This window comes from Polistes canadensis, unplaced genomic scaffold (assembly GCF_001313835.1).
Source record: "Polistes canadensis isolate GaletaPanama2010 unplaced genomic scaffold, ASM131383v1 scaffold_49, whole genome shotgun sequence".
In the NCBI taxonomy this organism is placed as follows: domain Eukaryota; kingdom Metazoa; phylum Arthropoda; class Insecta; order Hymenoptera; family Vespidae; genus Polistes; species Polistes canadensis.
In genome coordinates, this window is record NW_014569596.1 from 524,908 (window position 1) to 547,613 (window position 22,706).

The window sequence follows — 22,706 nt, forward strand, 5'->3', positions numbered from 1 at the left end:
GATAATCTTCTTCCCTATCATAATCTAAGATTAAAGATTGAGAAAAGCTTTGCTAAAATCGTAGAAAAAAAAAATCTTCAAACGATGAATTTTCAAACTTAATATTATCGACATAACATAATAAATACGTCGTCGTAAAAGATAACAAGATTTAAAAAAAAAAAAAAAAAAAAAAAACAAAATTAAATGAAAAGTGTCGATTTAAAGGAAAGATATAACTAGATACAGACTATCCACACCATCTTTTTCTAGGTCGTTCCCCATAAAACCATAAAGAAAAAAAGAGAAATGATCTATGTCCTCCCCTTATCTTCGAGGATACGATTTTTAAATCTTCGAAATGGAAATGACGAAGGAAAAAGAAAAAGGAATACAGTGTGAAAGAAAAATAAAAAGATAGAGGATAGGAATACCACAGGTTGGAAAAGAGATGAAGAGAAAATGGGCGGGAGTAAAGACTTTTCTCGTAACAGGAAGCTGCTGGATGGGGTCACGGACGACGTTCTAACGTAACAGACACATTCTCGTGCTGCATGAGAAAGCAAAATAGAAAGAGAGGGAAAAAGAGAAAGAGAAAGAGAAAGAGGAAGAAAGAGAATGTAATACGAGGTACTGTAGAAACCGGCCTCATCGTTGTTGTTTGGCTTGTTCGTTAAGATAGGACTTAAAATAAATTTCATATATTCCAACGAGCCAAGACTAAGTTGTTAACTATTAACAACTTAGTATTATATATATATATATTATCAACGAAACGCAGAACGATGAACTAAATATATATGTATGTTATATACGTAAGTTTATATACTTAGTAGTATTGGTCCATTTCTACGTCCAAGGACATCGGTCGATAGTCGAAAGAATAGAATCGAGTTTGGATTTGTTCCAATTTTTGCTTTCTATAAATGTACGGTAAAGAAATCTAACGTTGTTTAATCGAACACAAATCTTTTCGCGGGTTTGTTAATTCGGAGTATCTAACAAGTAAGGACAACCCAACGAGAATGAAGGGAGAAAATTTGCGCGATCTTTTTTTCCTCTGTTCTTTTTTTTTATTTTTTTTTCGAAATGGGGCAGACTAGATTGAACAATAAAAAGTTAACTGTTTGTATTTTTAGAAGAGTATTTATATAAGATACCACGAGAAAGCTAAAATATACGAGGACACCGCGACATAATAGTTAACATTTAAGCAAATCCTTATTCGAATTTTTCTGCAGTAAATAAAATTGGTTAAAACGCGAAATAGAGAAATAAATAGAGAAAGAGAGAGAGAGAGAGAGAGAGAGAGAGAGAGAAATATTTGTCTGTAGAACGAAGCAATTTCTTGGAGTATTAGCGAGTAGGTTAAAATGTTTGCACGCTCGTAACTGCTTTGGAAATTCCTTCTATTGCTCTCCGATAGTCGCAGGAGACCATAATTCAGAGCTAAGAGAAACATCCTTAATCCCACGAGTATCCTACAATATAGTAGATAAATTATTCTGATAACAGATATCTTTCAACACTATAAAATATGATCGATATTATATTGAACGTGAAAATTCAAAAATGGACCTAAATACGTTTAAATCAATGTTTATTCAACCTATAACGTGAGTTGGTATATAACAAGACAAAATAAAACAAAATAAAAAATACTAGTATACTTTTTTAACGCGAAACGAAATGAAAACAAAACGAACAAACAAACAAACAAAAAGACGTATATTTTATTTCGATACGTTTAAATGTAAATACTTCGGTCTACTTTCGAAATAAACTCGTTTCCGCGATTCGTTCGGTATCCAGTTTTTCCTCGAAATAAATTGAATAACATTAAAAAAAAGATCAAATTTCTTTCGCAACTTTCGTATTTTAATTTGACATCGTTACGTTAGAATAAAATTGACGTTTTTCCATGAGAGCTTTGAAAATATTGAAATTTCTCTTATTTCCTACGAACATTAAGATAAATTAAACCGACGTCGATTATTTCGGTAAGCTACGAGTAAAACGACAGCAGGTTAACTTACTCATTTAACAATTTTTGCATTTAGAAACGTTTTGCTATAAACGTTGGAATATAATTATTTTAATTATATATGTATGCGTATAATAACATTAAACAAAGTTTAATTAATAAGATATATAATATTTAAAACGTTCTATTATATATATAAGATTTTTTTTAATAAGAAAATATATACAATATTAATTATTTCAATAGATTATTATATAAATCTTACTTATTAATGTAATTAAAAGTAAATATAAATAATAATAAAAAAAATCTTCTTCTCTCTCTTAAACGGCAAATAATTTTGTTTTTCCTATTTCTATTATTTTTCTTTTTGTTACATTAAAAATAATGAATTCGTTCTCCATTTAAAATCAAGGACAACAAATAATTCGACCATTAACAAAACAATTCGTTGAAATATTTTACGATAGCAAGTATAATCTACGAATTCTGTGGACATTAATTCACCTGACAAACGGGCGCGGACGCGAATGCATTTAACGAACTTGCGAAACGAAGTTTCAAACTGCTAACAAGGCAAACGTCGCTTCGCTTCGCGAGGAACCCGAGCAGAAAGAAAAGTACGCCTTAGCGTTGCGAAAAAGAATCGAGGGTATTCTTCGGAAAAGTCGTCCCGACGGTGGTTATCGACGGTGTCCTTCGTATGATGACGTATTTATCAAGGATACAAATTTTCTTTTATCTATCAACTTTCGGCCGAGGTATGAAAGATAAAAGAGTGATCTTTTTTTCCCCCTCCCTCCCTCACTCCCCCACACCATATTTTCTTTCATTTAAGATTATTTCATGCTTTTCAGCACACATATCAAAAGATGCAGACAATTACAAGTTTTTAAATTAAAATTATGCTTATTGTTAATTTAGAGCAACATTCGTCGAACCGTATATTTTGTTCGTAAAGTAAAAAAAACAAAAAGAAATAACAATAAAGATAATAATAAAAAGGAGATTTGCATCGGAGAAAAGAGACGGCTAACAAAACATGCGCTACCAATTTACACACAGTAACTGTGTTTCTGTTTATTCCGCCCACTACTTGTGACTCGCCCAGGTATGCTCTTTTGTTGTATGAATTAATGAAACAAAGGAACCGAGAAGTAGAATAACTGCGGAACAATATCGCCGTGTTCTTCGATAGTCTTATTTACTTTTGAACTTCTTTCGTAATCCAAAATAATATTATCTGCAGTTTATAAATTGCATAATAGAAGTTAAATCTATAATTATGCATCTTATGTATAATATAAATTTGACAAAATATTGTTGAATATAAAAAAAAATGTAAAACAACGTTTATAATTAAAATATCGTACATTTCAAACAAATACTTATTTTCACTCACTCAAATAATATAATCTAGCATTTGAAAACAAACAAATATATTTATTGCAAATCATGAATAATTTAAATATATTATACATACTTCAATGATTTCTAAATTCGTAAATTATTAAATATAGGACACCGTACAAAATGCACGTAATGTTGTCTACATCTGTTCCCGGTCGAAAAATGAGATTTAAACGTAGGATAAAAATGCGAAGACGAAATAATATATAGTAGGAGGATTCGCTTAGGAATGCGGATAGGCTAGAAAGCAAGCCAGGTCTGTCTCTTGAGTTCTCGAGCAGCCGTTGCACGTGGGTAAAACACGCGCACACCGTCATCACGGATACGTCGAGCAGTTGTGAACAGAAAGACGGATATCGGCGTTTCGAGAGACTCCAGAGATCCGGTCTTCTCGTTCTCTCGCGAAATCATCTCAAACCAACCCGTAGATCTTTGGATAAGGTTTCTCTAGGTATGTGCATGTCGACAATTCAATTCATTGTTTAATATAGAATACGAGAAAAAAGAAACGAATTTGACATCGTCGTTTCTATTTTTACTTCCCTCTCTGTATCTATTTCCTATTTTTTTTTTCTTTTTTTTTTTATTGTTGAATTCAAGTCGTTAATTAAATTTCGCGCTATTTCTATCTCAATTTACGCGTACCAATATTGCGATGAAGAATAATACACTATACATAAAATACATATGTATGTATATTCGATTTTTACATATATATATATATATGAACACATTTTTTTATACGCCTCTTGCATTTTACCAATTTTTTTTTTTCTTTCTTTTTTTTTCTTTTTTTTTTTTAATATTTTCTATATTTTTTCTTTATTTTTATTTTATCATTTTTTTTTTCCCTCCCTTTTTTTTCTCGTTACAAAGCGATCGTGTTCGATGTAATCGATAGAAACGTATCGAACGAGTAACGTGCGAATGGCGTAACCGACGCGACCAATGGCGGAAGAGATTCGTTGCATTCTCGTGACCTTAATATAAAACGTGAATCGAACCGGTACGAAAGATAATACACAACGATCTAACCGGAAATTTTTGACTCCCTTTTTACTTCTCGTAGATATTTTCTTGAAATTGTGTACGCAAACTGGGAAAAAAATAAAAAAAAAAAAAGATATACTACAATGAAAATATTTTCCCATTTTCCATCCGATTTTATTAATAAACGCGTGCGTTCGTTATAAGTCAATAATAGAAATTAGTATCGGTTGTTCGTGTTCGTTACTGAAAATACCGGTTTATTAATCGAAAGTAATGTTTTATACGAATTTATACGAATATAACGATCTAATTCCAAAATATGTTGTATTACAATCGCTTTCGTACATTCGTTGAGAGAATAATAATGACTGAGGTATATGCTATAAGTTAAATTCACAATAAATTATGGTCGATAATTACAATAAATTCATTGGGAATTAATAAAATTTACGAATAAACACGTTTTATAATGATACAAATATGAAAATGATTCGAAACATAGGTTGAAATATTTCGTCGATAATATAACAAGCATGTGCGTATTATAAAAATACGATAGAATTAGAAGATAGAAACTTTGGGAATGTATTCATAATCAATTTAATATTATTTCCAATAGAGTTGAAATATTTACAAAAGTTCGACAATCGATAATTCGACGAATGGAAGTCTGCATTCATGCAAAGGAAAATATTTTTTAATATTTCTAATAATTGTCACAGTAAATTATATATATATATCATTAAAAAGAACATATCTTTTCAATAATTTATATTCGGACATAATTTTATATTAACTTTTTCATCTATTTCATTTCAATCGTAGTATACGTATGTGATCTGAACCATTTGTGAACACCCTACATGTGTATACACATATGAAAATGTTTTATAATTTTTCCTGCTGGATTATTTACACAAAAATGAATTAACGAGAACGAAATTAAAAGTATGAATTAAAATTGAAACGTATTCAGATCCCATTGAAAGATTTCCATGTATATTACAGGCAAGTATGAGAACTTTTTGTAATCTCTCTGTGTTGTCTGATCTATTCACTAAAAAAGAATATAATGAGAAGGTGACTAACATATGAATGGAAATATGTCGGACAAATCCAAATCTAAATCCTATTAAAGGATTTCGATGTTGAAGTTCATTCTTGGAAAAGACGTGAACACTTTTCTCTCTCTCTCTTTTTCTCTTATGCCCTCTCACTCACAAAAGTGCAACGTCCGTGTCGATCGGACAAGAACTTCAACTTATTATCGACACTTTCGCAGACCAAGTCTCTCTAGCACGAACAAAGAATCATTGCTTCTCGATAATATGTCCGCATTCCTCGATACGATAGTACATAATGTTATTATTATTATTATTATTCTATAATTGTCTTGTATGCATAACGCAATATTCATATCTATATCTATATATATATATATATATATAATATTGGTTACATAAAATTAAGACCAATCGTTTTCACCGTTCACCTTTTAACAGGTTTACTTTTTTCCAACGATCCTGTTACGTTGATTCTTCATCGTTGGTAACTTAGTCGATGAATATTATTTTAAATTTCGTTGATATATACCATTATTGTTAAAGAACTTTAAGATTAACATTCGGGACGTGCAAATATGGCGCCAAATTTGCCAAAATTATATTGCTTAACTGTTGCCAATCGAACGATAGTCGAATTTTAGATTGTAACTATCGAAATACATAAGAGAAGTGACAAGATCGATCCATCGTTTATCGAAAGAGAAGAAGAGAGACAGAGAGAGTGAAAACAGAGAAAGATGATCGTAAATAACAAGAATAATCATTATTTTCGATAAAAAATATACCGTTTAGTATAAAAAAAAGATATATCGCGAATACGAAGCGACACGAAGTAACACGAAAATAAGTGTGTAATAACTTGGCGGTTTAGAGATAGAAGAAAGAGTGTAAGAGATCGCAACAACAAACATGGTCACGTGACATTAGATACGAAAAGTATACATATACTCACACCTCAACGTTGCCTTCCGCATCGATCGAGATCCAAGTAGTAATCTAAAAAAGTCCTCGTCAAGGTTGGGGCAAAAGAAAACGAAGGAGCAACCGGATGCTGTGAGAAGAAGGCTTCTTCTTCGTACTTCGTGGAAGACTCGAACACACTCTTCGTTTCTCCGATAGATTTTCTTCGAAGGATGGCACGGAAGACGAGAAAAAGAGAGATAACAGACGGATAGAAAGAGATAGAAAAGGGAGAGAGAAAAGGGAGAGAGAAAAGGGGAGAGAGAGAGAGAGAGAGAGAGAAACAAACAGATAGACAGAAAGAGAAAGAGAGAGAGAGAGAGATAGAAAGGAAGAGAGAAATAGGAAAAGGGAGAGGGAAAGGAAGAATGTGACACACGCGAAATAATAACGAGAGAGTCGGCCGATCATACGAATTTACTATTTAGCGAAAAACGTGAATGCGTCGACGAAACGATTAAATATCCGTGTCACCGTCGTCGTCGTCGTCGCAGGGATACCGAACGAACCAGCACCGGCGTCACACGACGCGATCTCATCCCTACGACGGAGCACGGATGACTGACGGACGGTTCGGTCCACCCCGCCGAGTGAGTTTACTGCGCTCGCCGTCTATCCCCCACTCCTTCCGTTACTCCCCACTCCAACACGAGCGTCGACTCTCCTCAACTACCCCCACCACTTCGCTACCCATTGCAACGCAGCGCGCTCTCAGTCTCTCGACGACCGTTCGACTCTATACGTCTTTTCTCTTTTCTTCTTTCTTCTATCCTCAAATCTCCTCTCTCTCTCTCTCTCTCTGTCCTTATTTCTCTCTCTATCTTTGCACCTTCGCTTTTCAAAAGGAAAAGAGACAGAATACGATAGCCGTATGGACAGCAACGAGTCAGGTTGAGGATGTTCTCAGTATCGTCGTAATGTTATTACTACGATCCCACAATCGTATATTTATCTCTTGCTGCTACAGAATAATCTTGTTTTTTATTAACGATAAGTTATATTATTTTTTCAATTTTTCTCCCTCTCCTCCTATTTTTTCCTCCTTATGTACTTTACTTTTCTTTCTTTTTCTTTTTTTTTTTTTTTATATCGCTTCATTTCCTTTCTCTCTCTCTCTCTCTCTCGCTATTTTTCCCTTTACTCGTCAACGAAACGACGAAAAGAGACGGGAGAGCTCCCGCCGGATATTTGACCCAGAAAAGGCACCGTCGCGAACCGAGGGAAAATGATTTCCCGTTTATGACTCGTAGGAAGTTGTCGGTTTTTTTTTTTGATATTATGAAAGTCAGGGGTTACGGAGATATGGAATTAGGCAGGATTTTTGAAAAATTGTTAGATTTCTCGTATAATGATTGATATTCGTGTATGCGCTCGTATTCTATAGGAAAGAAAATTAGACGATAAAATTTCGAAGATGAAATATATTATAGTTGAAATTTATCGAAAAGTAGTTATATAGTAGTATAGGTAGAGAAAGGATCGATTCTTTCCGAGTTTTATGATTTAAGAGAGTATGACATGAAGGGTTCTGGAAAATCTTGAATCGTTCCTGAAAGTTCCGGCGCAAACTCGTCTCTTTTTCCTTTATTCTCGTATCTCCTCTCTTTTATTCGTTTGGACGTAGCCACCAGCCACGTTGGTGAACTTGGAACGTTAGAATAAGTAGCGGCATCCAAACCTTTCTCTCTCACTCTTTTATCCGTTCTTTTTCCTTTCCTTTTCTCTACAGTATAGCAGTACGGGTAAGAGAGAAAGAGGGACAAAGAGAGTACGAGTGGGAGTGAGAAAGGGTAAGTTTAAAAGAGAAAGAGGGAAAAGAAGTAACGGCGCTACAAATACCTAAACGAACCTTAAAAAGAATGAGAGAGAGAGAAACTTCCTGGTTCTTTCTTCCACTTTTAGTCTTGTCTTGATTGTGGTCGTAGTCGTCATCGTCTACGTCGATGTAACCGTTGTTGTTGTCATCGTCGTTGTCGTCCTCGTCCTCGTCGTCGTCGTAGCATGTTTTCCTGTTACATTTCCACTGAAGTACGCATGCGTGCACAATCCCTTCCAACGTTTAGACAATGCGGTAATAAAATTTCCTTATCCCTCCATCGTGAAAATCGATGCTACGGTGGGGAGCGCTGCGCAATCAAACGTCTTTTATAAGCTAAAGTATTATTATGAATTTAATAACGCTCAGCTTTACGGTAAACTTTTACCTTAGCGGTGTCCAAAACGCTTTAGACTTAAAGCGCGTGCAATTTTTAATTAAATGTAATCATAATATCCTCTAACGCCACTATACCTATTCGTACCTTTTTAAAGTCAAATAAACGGGGAAAAGAAAGATGGTATAATAAAAGATTGTAGAGAAACAAAAAGTTATATAAAAGAGGTAAGAAATGAAATGGGAACGCGAATTATTTCGTAAAAATGAACTAATTCTATAAGTTATTACTTAATGAATATTTCTTTTTATCTTTAATGAGATCGAAAAATAATTTAAATCCGATTCGTTTTCCTTTGACATGTACAAAATGTTTTAATGGTATGTTTGAGAAACAGATGGTTAACGACGAGGATGCGTAAACATATATGCTTGAATAAACGAATGCCTATTACCTACTCTTTGCGTGACTTCACAATCGTGCACGCACGAACGCATGTTATTCTAATAACATTCTCTTATCTTTCTAGACAAATCCGAAATGTGAAATACACGCGTTTTTGTGTACAGATTTAAATCACTTCTGTATGTACGTGAGATAACGTTTTTGGTAAATTGTTATCACGCGTTTGAACTTACTAATTGAAAGACGAGTAACGCATAATAATGTAAATTATTAAAATGTCTTTTTTTCGTGACAGAGGTCGGTGACATTTAATTATAAAACATTTGTACAATTTACATTATTCCCCCCTTTTATACTTTTCTTTTCCAAAGTTGTTTTTTTCTTTTTCTACTTACATTAAATTCTTTGCTATTTGATTATAAATATTTTCGCAAGAGTATATCTGTGAAAATTAACTCTCTTCGATAAAAACAATTAATTTTCGTAACATTCGTTGCATCGAATGTCATTTCGTGAAGCACCCCATGCTCATTATTTAAATAATCTTTCATATCATCATATTTACAATTCTATAATTATCGAACCATACACTTGTTGATATTTGAATTAATCAAAATATAAATAAATATATACATATATATATATTTTAATAAAAAATAATATTCCCAATAAAAATAATGATTATCATAGTTTACAAATATGTATGTATAATACATAGATCGAAAATCAATCTGAAGTAATTTATATGCCCGATCATCGTTGGAAGAAGACGCGAGAAGCATAGTTGATCGAATGACATGCTAACAAAGATCGAAGAAGGGAAATTCCGTTCGATATCCGGCTGGTCGTATAAGCATAGATAGTGATGCGGCACACTGACGCCTTTTTCGTATCATCATTCTCGTTTTCTCCATCTTCTTCCTTATCGAATCGATATCGTCAACCGCCCTCCCTCCTCCCCCACCCCACTGCTATCCAAGACTAGCGTCGCCTAAGACGACGAATTAAAGCCGAACGAGGTGATCCGGGTGGTGGATGGAAGGAGGAAGGTCTTGGGATAATGGAGAGACGAGACGCATTTCGCCACTGGATTTTCGGGGCTGGATGATCTTTCAAGCCGAAGGTAGTAAGTAATCCTCGTCTTGTCTCGTATAACATTGTCTCTTTACGTAATAATGATAATAAATAAAATATCAATTACGCGCTTTTTATCATCCTTCGAAAATTTCCTAATTTATTATTTTTCTCCTTCTTGTGTCTTCCGATTGTTAACATATCTCGGTAATATAAAGTCCCCTCCCTCCTCTTTAAGTGCACATTATTTAATTAATTCATAATTTTACAAATATATTTTTGTTACCTTGTAAGAGAGAAATATTTTATACATTTATCTTATTTCCACTGACTTTCTTCTATTAAATGCTAAAGCTTTTTTTTCCATTCATAGTTTTACATATTTAAAACCTGTGTAAATTTGTATTATGCAAACTATACGATTAAAACTATGACTCGACATTTCTTTTTTTACTTTCTTTCTTTCTTTCTTTTTTTACTCTTTTGAAAAACGTTACATTATATATATTTTTCTCGTTGCTCGGTTTAGACGTTTCTTTCTACATTTACTTTTAGGATATTTTTGTATTTTATCTACTAATTTTATTGATTTTCAAGCGCAACGTTTTCATGTAACACGAGGAAGGCAGAAGAACAGTCACGAAAAAGCAAAAGTTTAGAGAAGGACACGTAATTAACTTTTTAAAAGTTTCTCACTTCCGAAATTTTTGGAACGTGCCGTTAAAGTTACATCAACCACGAACGATGTGATACTTTCGGAGAGCCAACTCGTGTATTACGTCCGTCGTCGTCGTAGTCGGCTGGAAATTGTTCAAAGTTTTCGAAATCATTTCAGCGAGGAGAAAAAGGAAGACAAATGAAAATAAAAAAGAATGATCCTGATTGATGCAATAAAATATAAAAGGACAATTGTTTCAATCGTTGATAGAGGATTCTTTTTGTTTTTTATTTTGTTGTGTTACATGTAGTATCTTTACAAATTAACACTACTTTACTTTACCTTTTTTCGATAAATCTTTTACACGAGAAAGCCTCCGGTGATTCTTCGCCCTAATTATTTTTCTCTCTCTCTCTCTCTCTTTCTCTCTTTGTTTCTCTCCTTGTTTCTCTTTATCTTTCTTTTACTCTCTTCCGTTTCCTATTTCGACCAACGATATTTACGATCCATGTTTTTCTACTCCAAGGAATTTCATTATCGGTGAAACGTCAACAAGTCCCTTTCGTAGCCCTTTCGGACAGTAGTACGTTCCATGTACTCGTCTTTTCTAAATTGCTTAGATACAAGTGCATGAGAGAATAAAAAACAATAGTAGTAAGAAAAGAAGCTCTTTATATACTTACTTTAATACTCAGCTTCTTTTTTAATGCCACTAAAACTGCGGAGAAAACATCCGTGCAATTTTCTTCCGTCTCACGTTCTCGCAGCTTAATATTTTTGTTATCTTATAAGAGAGAGAGAGAGAGAGAGAGAGAGAAAAAGAGAGCAAACAAAATAAGAGATATTTTTTTATCTAAACTGTTTAGCATTCTAAATGAAAATAAATGAAAAATTATAATAAGTAATATTTTTCAATGAATCAATTAAGATTAAAAAACACAAGTATAAATGTAAATTATAATAATATTTATACTAATAAGATATATATATGTAATAGTAATATATATAAAATATATGTGTTTAGCATGTGGAGAATGATGGAACGAAAATAACGTTCTTCGATATTTTAATATTTTCCAAAGAATAAAAATTTAACGGCGAACAAGTCGCGTAGTTTCACGTATATGCATATATATCTACATAGATAGATGGAAAAATGGATGTAATCGAAATTCACATTACGAGGGACCTTAACCTCAGGGATATCTTTGCTATCGGTCGTACGTTATAACAAGTGGATATCAGATATCCGTAGCTTCTACCTCCTTTTCGAATCTTTCAAGCTAAAAATCGCGATGTAAGCTCTCGAAGCTGTTCCGGAGTTCGACCTTACCCAACGTTCTTTATTGCAGCCGGTAAATCTTCAAAGTACTACCGTTGCTTGCTTGATGGTTAGCTTCTCTGAAAAACACCAACTAAACTTGCCGCTCTCTTAAATCTAACGCTTTTATAAGTGTGATTTATTTTCATACTAAACGAAACTCCACACGTTCTTTTATACATACTATCAACCTATCTCCTTCCTATTTCCTACGATTATACACAATCTCTTTTTTTTTTCCATCGTCGATTCAACTTGTTACAAGATCTTATCGCTTTTTTCTTCTTTTCTTTAACGATATCGCGTGATCATCGGATAAACAATTTTCTTGCATATTCTTCCCATAAACAAACTAAAATATATGATAATATTTTAAGTCATTGTTAATACTAGAGAAATGATAACAACTATGTTTCTTATAATCGTAAGTACATATACAATCCTTCTAATTTTATCTTATATGCATCATGTGTTCAAACGAGACAAAATAAACTGTAGATATTTCTTAAACTTTACTTGGTGAAAAAAAAAAAAAAAAAAAAAAAAAAAAAGAAAAAAAAACTACTTCCAGATAGCATGTGACGCGTGACGTTTTACTTCGTTAACAGGATGTGATGCAACGATATATACTAGCCAGATTATTCTGAAACGTCAGTTTATTTGTATTTCGGATAATCCAGGAACTATTTCTCCCTTTTTTTTTTATATCTTTTTTGGTACTACTTTCAAGTATCCTTGAAATTTATAACTGTCTGTTAAAAAAATAATGATTGTGAGAATGATAAAGAATCAAAGGGAACTTAAATTTCCCTTATAAAGTTCCGTTTGTAGTAATTGACGTTCTAATGATTAGTAGTGCGAGAATGGAGTACGGTTGAGTGTTCAGATGTCCAAATGCACTGTCCGGATTAAACAAAGTTTCAAGTTGACAACTCTAACGATTAGTCGTTGGTCGATGGTATGTATTCGCTAGTCATCTGCAAGAAATACTGGACAACTAGAAAACTCCGATGCCAAAGCTCTCGTTCGAAACTAACGAGAATTCTCGTTAATCGACTGTTATTTCGATCGACGAATATATTTTTTTATTCTTTTTTTTATTCCCTATCAAGAGTCCCGATTCATATAAAAAAGAAAAAAGTATATTTGGAATAGAAATAAAATTGATGAATTAAGAAATGAAACATTTTTACGTATTATCGAAACTTATTCTAATTGATTTCAAATCGTTGGGACGCGTTTGAATTTATTGAACGATGTTTAATATATTTTACGAAATCAAATTCAAATGGTAATGATTAATACCAATGCAAACTGATTGAAGAGTTATATTGGAGATTCAAAGAGAGTTTCGGGAATACTATACTATTAGCTCGCAAATGTATTAGTATGGAGTAATATTAGAAAGCATCTCTTCGCAATTGTATAACATATTCAATAGCATTAGTTTAATTGTTCCTCTTTCGATTCTTGCAATTACCATTCCTTTAATTAATTACTAATAATATGCTTAATTCTATAGAGGATTTTGATTAAATAAATTGCTAGAAAAAATTTTTCTTTCTAATAATATTATTGTTAGAATAATTCTAATGAAATATAAATTGTATTTTGAAAATACGAAAAATAATGAAATAAATAATTATTAAAAGGGTAAAAGCAGAGACATGATAGTGTCTCGGTCAGCAAACGTCCCTAACAGGGTTCATACACAAGCATCTTGTAACGAAGCCAAATGGGAACTGTGGAAGGAGATAAGCGAAACTATATTACTCGTGAAACGCACTATTTATCTAACTCGAAACATTGGCATGCACATATTCTATGAATAAACATTTCATCGAAATTAGGGATCGAATTTGTGACTGAAATAATTTCAATGTAGTCGAATTCGAATTTTTCTAAATTTTCAATAATTTTCTAATTGCTCAATTTATTACAAAAAATGAATTAACGAATAGTTCACTTTGTTCGAAACTTGGTTTGATGTGGTTACCAGGAATGATCGATTATCTCTGCAATTTTGTGAGAATTGCACGGTTATTACCGTCGAATCATAATTAGCATAACCGTTCATACGATCATTTATCAACGAAATAACATGCTACTCCTTTCAAATAATCTATTTGAAGTGCCCAGCATTTCTATGTCGATTTATGTATTATTTACTTCATCGATCGAGAAATACACATGCATTACTCGTTATTTATATAGTTAATTTTATGGATAATACGATATATCGTTAAAAGGAAAATAATGAATCGTCAAATAAACAATAGACAATTATTTGCAAATCATACACTGGTTTCAACATAACGACGCATCGTATAAATAACTCTTCCTTTCTCTCNTTATTTGCAAATCATACACTGGTTTCAACATAACGACGCATCGTATAAATAACTCTTCCTTTCTCTCCTTTTTCCACTTTTAATCTTATTGACTTTTTTTTTTTTTTTTTTTTTTATTGAAAATATGAACTCGCATTTACATGGCATACATAGATCACGTTGTCACACCGGCATTCTGTCATCGTCGTTTTGATTATACAACGACGCATGTTTGTGCCGTAATATTCAACGACACATATGTCGCATTATAGCTTTGTGGTCGCATACCGCAAATTGATTGTTTGACATAATTTTGGCTGCTAACACAGGACGAAACTTGTTTCGATGTTTTACCATTTTACACGGATCGGCATAATTTTAATCGTGACGATTTAATGATAAATATTATAACCATAAGTAAACTTTCTCATCCGTATAGAAAAACTCTTTAAGTTCTTTTATTATTTCGTAATGAATTAAATTTTACCAAAGTATTTAATTATTTATAATGAAAGAGAGAGAGAGAGTGAGAGAGAAACAGATATATCACCTAACTTTCGATCTCTAAACCTTTGATCTTTCAACGACACGATATTCTTCTTTTAATAATACGATCCTCGAAGAAGGTAGGAGATTTTAATGAAACAATGGCACGTTCAAATAATGACGGATTCGCTTTCGATGATATCCATTGTTCCAGGGAAAATTCAATCGAAGAGATTGCCAAAGGCGTTGCACAATCGTTTAGTTGGTGCTAGTATTCCGATAAAAAAGTAATGCATGAGTAACGAGCTAATAGAAATGTAAATGACAGTAAATTTAAAATTCAATTTAGGAAAAATTCTATGAATGCCGTGAAAGATAACAGTTTTAGGTCGTAAGTACGACTTCGATCGAAAGTAAACGTTTAGTTTGATATTTTTTTTTAATGGCCCCAATCGTCCTACTTATCTTTTTCTTTTTTGTATTTTTTTTTTTTTAAATTTTTTTTACTCAGATTTTATTCCACCCCTAATAGATCCCTTAAATTTGTTCCTTTTATCTAATGGAAATGTACGAATTTCGAATAACTATCGAGGCCTTTAAAAAATTTTAATTTGTTAGGACGAGAATAAATTCTTCGTTTAAAACGTCAAGCTATGATCAATTTGAAGATTAATGAATATTCTTACGTATCGGTTAATTTATTTCTTTTTTTGAACTGTTATATTATATTATTATATATTAATAAAAATATATAATTAACGGTCTAATCGCGTTGGATTGCTAGTTCTTGGTCCATCACTAAAGTCAAGCAACATGAAAACGATTAGTAACATGGACAGGTAGCTCGTCTGGAAAAATAAAAGTGAAAAAAATTGTGTGCTGTGTTCACTCCAAAGACACGATAAAAAGACTCGACCTTTCTGGTAGTATTGAATAAGTGTAAGAAGGTGTTAGTTGAGAAGAAACTGGAACCTATAAAAGGAAAAGTCAAAAGATAAGATTATTAACAAAAATGGAATTGTTCATATATATATATATGTACAATATATATATATATATATATATATAACTTTACGAAAATATTAGATGTGTTTGATGTATCGTATAGATTTTTAATGATGATAAATTAATTAATAATCCTGATTTAATTCGAACGTTCGATCGTTCGTAAAAATAACGCCTCAATGGTAACCACCACAAGGTGTATAATATCGATGATTGAAATAAAAATAATTGATATCGAAGTATCGTGATAGATATTTAATTATTTGTAATAATATGTATATCGTTATGCAATCAGGGTATAGTCAGGTACGGATACGTTGTAGTAAAGTTAGAGGAAGCGTTTCGAAATATCTCATAATTACAAGTTTGTTGCAGCTTCCAGTGTGTAAGCAAGTTTCAAACTGCATAGGTTAAAGGTCTACACGAAACATGGAACGAAGGAAATTTCACGGTAATTAGTTGGAAGGGTGGACTCTGCCGAAAGGTGAAGTTTCAGGGACACTCGTACGATCAAATAACTTGTCCAAGGAAAGTTATATCCGTTACTTAACGACTTGGTTCATGTGATGAAAATCTTAAGAAAATCTTAAGAAAAGAAAAAAATTTCAAATGATTTAATACTTCTTTCGATTTCTAATTGAATGAACATTTTTACTTTCTCTCAAATCTTTCAGTTTGCCATTGAAGATAGATTTGTATCTATATTTATTTCAAAATATACATTTTCAGAACATCTTTCTGAATAAGGAAAAAGAAGGATACATCGATTAATAAAAATCAACGAAATGGATAAATAATGTAATTTGTGGTAAAAGATAGCCACATTGTAAACTAATTTAACTGGAAAAAAATAAAAATATAAATGCAATAGTTACATATTATAATATTTAATCTATATATATTATAGAAAGTATAAGAGAGAGAAAGAGTCGCCAATCTAGAAAGATACTACCAACGCTTATAAAACTTGTCCAGAATTGTTCGATAAAACAGCACCGACAGAGGGACGTATCAGCGCGCTAGCTTGCGAGATCACCCGCATCCATGTACGAAGGTTACCAGCCTTGCACCCTTCGATTACCACGGTGGGGTGCGAATCGTAGGGAGAGGTCAGTCCAAGTTACGAACGTTCATCTCACTTCTGCACTAAAGTTTTTCGATGCGTGCGTTATACGTGATCAACGCATTTTCCTCTTTCACCTCTTCTTCTATCTCTTTTTATTTGTCATCTATTTCTACTTTCACCTTTTCCAGTATCATTAGGTCATCCTCTTCAGACACCACCACCACCACCACTACCACCACCTCCTCCACCGTCATCCCTTCCCGCATTCTCGAATTCGTGAAGATCGAAATCAACGGTAGAAATCTGTTGTGATCATTCAGACGAGATCTTAGCGAAATGTTCGAACGTCAACAGAGACGGCAAGAAAGGAAATGCACTTATTGGCTAGCGTCTGCGCTCTCATATTGATCTGTGTCCCGGTCTGACGTTAAGCGCACGAGTTTACGGGTGGGACCTCGACAACGCCGCCCAAAAATGTATATTTTTTTGAGATTTTCACGATTCATCCTAATATCGTCGATACTCTGCATCGGTAAGCGCGACGAAACTCAATGATTCACGATTAATTGGATACTACTTATATTTCTTTACATATGCCTTTTTTTCTTCCCTCGAATTTTTCACACATGAATCGTCTAACCCTTTCGTAGGTCTCTGCTCCGAAGATGAGGAAAGATTGGTGCGAGATCTTTTTAGAGGCTATAACAAGCTTATCAGACCGGTGCAAAATATGACGGAAAAGGTACACGTCAAATTTGGACTCGCCTTCGTACAGCTCATCAACGTGGTGAGTCTCTGATTAGTTTTTTTTTTTTAAATAAAACAATTTTATTTTCCTTTTTTTTCTTTCCTTTTCTTTTCTTTTCGCTCGAATTTTTTTTTAAAGGATCCAAATTGGTAAGTATTGAAATTTCTTGATCAAACATTCGCCTAACAAATTGTTCAAATATTATCTTTAGAACGAGAAAAATCAAATCATGAAGTCCAATGTATGGTTGAGATTCGTATGGATGGATTATCAATTACAATGGGATGAAGCGGATTACGGTGGTATTGGAGTACTTAGGTTACCGCCTGACAAAGTATGGAAGCCGGATATAGTATTGTTCAACAAGTACGTCTAAATATATCTACATACAGTTTCGATACATATATATATATATATATATTATAAATGATGTTAATTTCAGTGCCGATGGTAATTACGAAGTACGTTACAAAAGTAACGTTTTGATATATCCAAATGGTGAGGTACTTTGGGTACCACCAGCAATTTATCAAAGTTCTTGCACAATCGACGTCACCTATTTCCCATTCGATCAACAAACATGTATTATGAAGTTTGGATCATGGACATTCAATGGCGATCAGGTATCCTTAGCCCTTTATAACGACAAAAGTTTCGTCGACCTCTCGGATTACTGGAAAAGCGGTACCTGGGATATAATCAGTGTGCCAGCTTACTTAAATGTCTATCCCAGCGAATTACCAACCGAAACGGATATCACGTTCTACATAATAATACGACGAAAGACCCTTTTCTACACGGTGAATTTGATCCTGCCTACCGTCTTGATTTCATTCCTTTGCGTTTTGGTATTCTATTTGCCTGCAGAGGCAGGTGAAAAGGTGACACTCGGTATAAGTATTCTCTTATCGTTGGTCGTGTTTCTTTTACTTGTTAGTAAAATCTTACCACCCACGTCTTTGGTACTGCCGTTGATTGCCAAATATCTTCTATTTACTTTCATCATGAATACCGTCAGTATCCTGGTGACCGTGATCATAATAAATTGGAATTTCCGTGGTCCACGTACTCACAGGATGCCGCAAATGATACGAAAAGTATTTCTCAAGTATCTGCCTAAGTTTCTTTTCATGCGACGACCGAAAAAAACCCGTCTCAGATGGATGATGGAAAATCCAAGTGTAACATTGCCAGCCTCGACCTATTCCGGCAGCCCTACGGAACTACCAAAGCATCTGCCATCTTCCTTGGCTAAGAGTAAGATGGAAGTGATGGAGTTATCCGATTTGCATCATCCTAATTGCAAGATTAATCGCAAGGTTCATCATACGACGAGTGGTTCGAGTGCAGCTGGTGCTGGTGAAGCTCTTGGCGATAGAAGAGGATCCGAAAGTTCAGATTCTGTTCTTCTCAGTCCAGAAGCTAGCAAAGCTACGGAGGCAGTTGAATTTATAGCTGAACATCTTAGAAACGAAGATCTCTATATACAAGTGAGTTCATTATTTTTCTTCTATTCTTATTTTCTGATTTATCCTATTTTATTATATTCAAATATTTCTCTCTTTTTTTCTCTTTTTTTTTTTTGTTTTTCTTTTAGACAAGAGAAGATTGGAAATACGTTGCGATGGTGATAGATCGATTACAGCTTTACACCTTCTTCATAGTCACCACAGCTGGTACCATAGGGATCCTAATGGACGCACCTCACATTTTCGAGTACGTGGACCAGGATCATATCATAGAAATATATCGCGGCAAATAATCGCATTATGTATCCTGTCATATATCTTTTTTTTTCGTTCGCTGATACACAATCATCGACTAAGAGAAGAAAATTCTTTTCTTATTTTTTTTTTTATATTTACAACAACGCGTATTTTTTACTTCCAATGAAGATGTTTTCCATCGAATTATTATTCTAGGAACATAAGAATATTCATCATCATTTAACGATCGTTCGCTTAATTTTCGCGTAAAATAACCCATACCAACTCGTAACACAGAATCATCATCATCATTATTGATTATTTTTTCTTGACGAGGTTCAAACAATTTAATTCGACAATTTTTTCTCGTTTTCTTTTCTCTTTTCTTTTTTTTTTTTCTACGAATAAAGAAAAATAACAGAGCCTGTGTAACTGCCCAGAGATACAAAACAAAAAAGAAAAGAAAAGTCTTATTATAAACGAAACGGCAATATTATATTCGCGATTTTTCAATCGAACGATAGCTTGTTTCTTTAAACTAATTATTCTAACGATAATACAAGGAAATGAATAGAGGCTTAAGAATCTGTATTGCTTTTTTTCTTTCTTTTAAAACATTTTGAAGATTTTAAATAAATAATTATTAACGATTATCATCTTAGATATTCGTTGATCATGGATTGAGAAGTAAAATACAATATGTTCGGTCATGAAGAACGAAACTTTTCAACGAGATATAGAAAATATCGTTAGAATTATCGTAGTTGCCTCTACCGTTATCGTCTTCCTTAATGCTACTGATCTTTCATAAGTTTCTTCGCGCGAATTTGAAATAATCGATTGAAGAGAAAACAAGCAAACAACGTTTTTTGACGTTTCCTCATGACTTTTTTCGATTGTGTCTGTTTTTTATCATTAAAAAGGACACGTGAAAGGAATAACTCATTGCTGATATCCTCTCGAAATATTTGATTTTAAAGTATTATACATATAATATATTATCAAAATTTCATATAACATAATTTTTAACATTAAACGATATATTTTCTATTGTTTAACTAAAATATGTCCAACAAGTATTTACGTTGAAATTAATTGTTTTGATTTAATGATCGTAAGAAAGAAAGAAAAGAAAAAAATGGAGGGAACGTTATTCAATTAATTTAAACTCTCGTATGATGGAAACTGATTTTTATAAAAGCGACGAGCCAAAAGAAATAAAAACAATTAGATTTTTATAAGTTTCATGATTATTGATAAAAATAGAAAGAAAATCGTGAATGACGGAAAAGAGAGAGATTAATTGTATTATTAATCGATTATGAGAGTTTGTCCTAATCGAGAGAGAGAGAGAGAGAGAGAGAGAGAGAAAGAAAGAGAGAGATCATACTAAATAGCTTTATTAACGCGCACATTAGAAGCACAATGTCCACGGCCCTGCGTACTTTTATTCGTTGTTAGAATATCGTACGTATTCGTACAGACATTTACTAATCGTACATATAAACCGTAATAATTGCATCCATATTGTACAGAAGATTGTTAAACGGTCATGTTTTCTCTAATAGAACATTTGTCCCTCGTAAAGAAAGAAAGAATGAAAGGAAGAAATAATGAAAAAAAAAAATGGAAGAAAGATTGAAGAAAAAAGTAATGTTCAAGTCGTTAATTTTATCGGATTTGTTATAGCCTCTCTGGTGCCTCGAGATTTATCCCATCGTTATCGATTATAGATAAATGAAAAAGAGTCGAGTTGATGAAAAATAAATAAATAAATAAATAAATAAAAGTACCGTTTGTAAATATAGATAATGTTTAGTTTGATTCGCAGAAACGAAAAATTATTAGCGAATGTGATCGTTAATTTTGTGCTTATAAAAACCATTAACGAGCCATACCTCGTGTAATCCCATTGTAAATGCCATACAGTCTCTATTGTCGATCAATCAGAGGTTATAATATAATGAAAATAATTATTCGGCATGTGAATCACATATAGGATATATAATATGATACTATTATATTGGATTACGAATTGAATTCGTTTGAAAATCTTCGGAAGTTATCGAAAATCTTCCCTACCTACGATTAGCGTATATCGCGTCGATACTTTAACGATCGAATTATTTCTAACAAGCTCTTTTTATATATATAAAAACAAAAAGAAAAAAAAAAAGAAAAGAAAAGAAAAAAGATTTCAATGATTATCAATAAAATCATGTATATCCTATATTTAAATAGGATAAGTAAAGAACTTGTTATACGAGAATGATTAATCGTTAGAGCTTCGATTCATCTTGGATAGTATGCCATGCGTCTTCCTCAAAGAAATACAATAATTAGAATGTAGACATCAGATATATAAACTGACTAGGGTTTGTGCTATCTGCCGATTTTTCTTTCCTTCCTTTCGATGTTTATACTCGAAGGAGACGAGTCCTTTTTATTTTGTGTGTTCTTCTTAAATGCATTTTCTTTTTTTCCATTTAAAATAATTAATCGAAACCAGTTTCTGCCGACGATATTATATACATATATATATATGAAACAAATTAAAATAAAAAAAAAAAAACAAAAACGGGAATAATTTTCTTTTAAAAGGAGGTACCTCGTTTGGTTGAATTTATGAGTATGTTAGATCTTGAACGTTTGACGAACACTGGCACAATTCCTAGTGGTTTAAACGTGTTTGTTGTTAGGTAAATAATTAAATGAAAGATAAAGTATGAAAGTGTGCTATGTGTAATAAGATGAACCTGACTTATACCTGCGCAAAAATGAATTTCTTTTATCTAATAGAGAAAAAGATGATCGTATTATCGAATGTATATTAGTTTACGTTACGTCTAAGCGGGAAAACTGTTAAACCGAAGATTTGTACTTTATTATGCATTATGTATATTATGACCGTATCTAAATTAAATTAATTTGTTAGTTAATAAAGATGTTATTCGATTAAGGAACCAACCGATAGTTCTTTTTACGAGAAAATAAAGTCGCATCAATTTAATCGAATCTTATCATTTTTTTTTTTTTTTTATATATAAATATATGTATACAATTTTTTTTTTTCTTTCGATCTTTTCGAACGTTTCAAAGTTATTTCACTCATAAAATATATATATATATTTCAAATTATATAATTTTATTGTAATCTTCTATAAATTCGTATATTTGAATATATTTAAATATTACTTTTTAATAGCCTATCTCATATTTTGAATAAAATTGGAACAGACGTCGAATCGTGTGTTACCCGAAAGAAATTAAAAAAAGAAGGAAATGGAAGACGTTTATTTTCATTTCATTTATTTCAACAATTTCATAATAACGTAATAATGGTAATAATATTACAATGCGGCGATTA

The 22,706-nt window shown here is 32.6% G+C and overlaps 2 protein-coding genes across 3 annotated transcripts in view; one reads left to right on the forward strand and one right to left on the reverse strand.

Moving 5' to 3' along the window:
• Positions 1 to 6,648, reverse strand: part of LOC106785371 (furin-like protease 1) — a 183,854-nt gene extending 177,206 nt beyond the window's left edge. For both annotated transcript variants that reach the window (XM_014745762.1, XM_014745761.1), the window contains exon 1: positions 6,380 to 6,648. The gene's annotated coding sequence lies outside the window, so the exon portion shown is untranslated. The remainder of the gene's footprint in view (positions 1 to 6,379) is intronic.
• A 10,191-nt stretch (positions 6,649 to 16,839) lies between these two features.
• Positions 16,840 to 22,302, forward strand: LOC106785384 (acetylcholine receptor subunit beta-like 1). Its single transcript, XM_014745794.1, has 5 exons — positions 16,840 to 17,417; positions 17,536 to 17,672; positions 17,845 to 17,999; positions 18,076 to 19,123; positions 19,231 to 22,302. The coding sequence occupies exons 1-5, from the start codon at positions 17,360 to 17,362 to the stop codon at positions 19,393 to 19,395; spliced, it is 1,563 nt and encodes a 520-aa protein (XP_014601280.1). The 5' UTR covers positions 16,840 to 17,359; the 3' UTR covers positions 19,396 to 22,302.
• The last annotated feature ends 404 nt before the right edge of the window (positions 22,303 to 22,706 follow it).

Excerpts from the sequence above, each read along its gene's own strand:
- LOC106785384 (XM_014745794.1), top strand. The coding sequence starts at position 17,360 with ATGTATATTTTTTTGAGATTTTCACGATTCATCCTAATATCGTCGATA. Across the intron at positions 17,418-17,535 it reads ATCGTCGATACTCTGCATCG|GTCTCTGCTCCGAAGATGAG; the intron begins GTAAGCGCGACG and ends ACCCTTTCGTAG. Across the intron at positions 18,000-18,075 it reads GATATAGTATTGTTCAACAA|TGCCGATGGTAATTACGAAG; the intron begins GTACGTCTAAAT and ends TGTTAATTTCAG.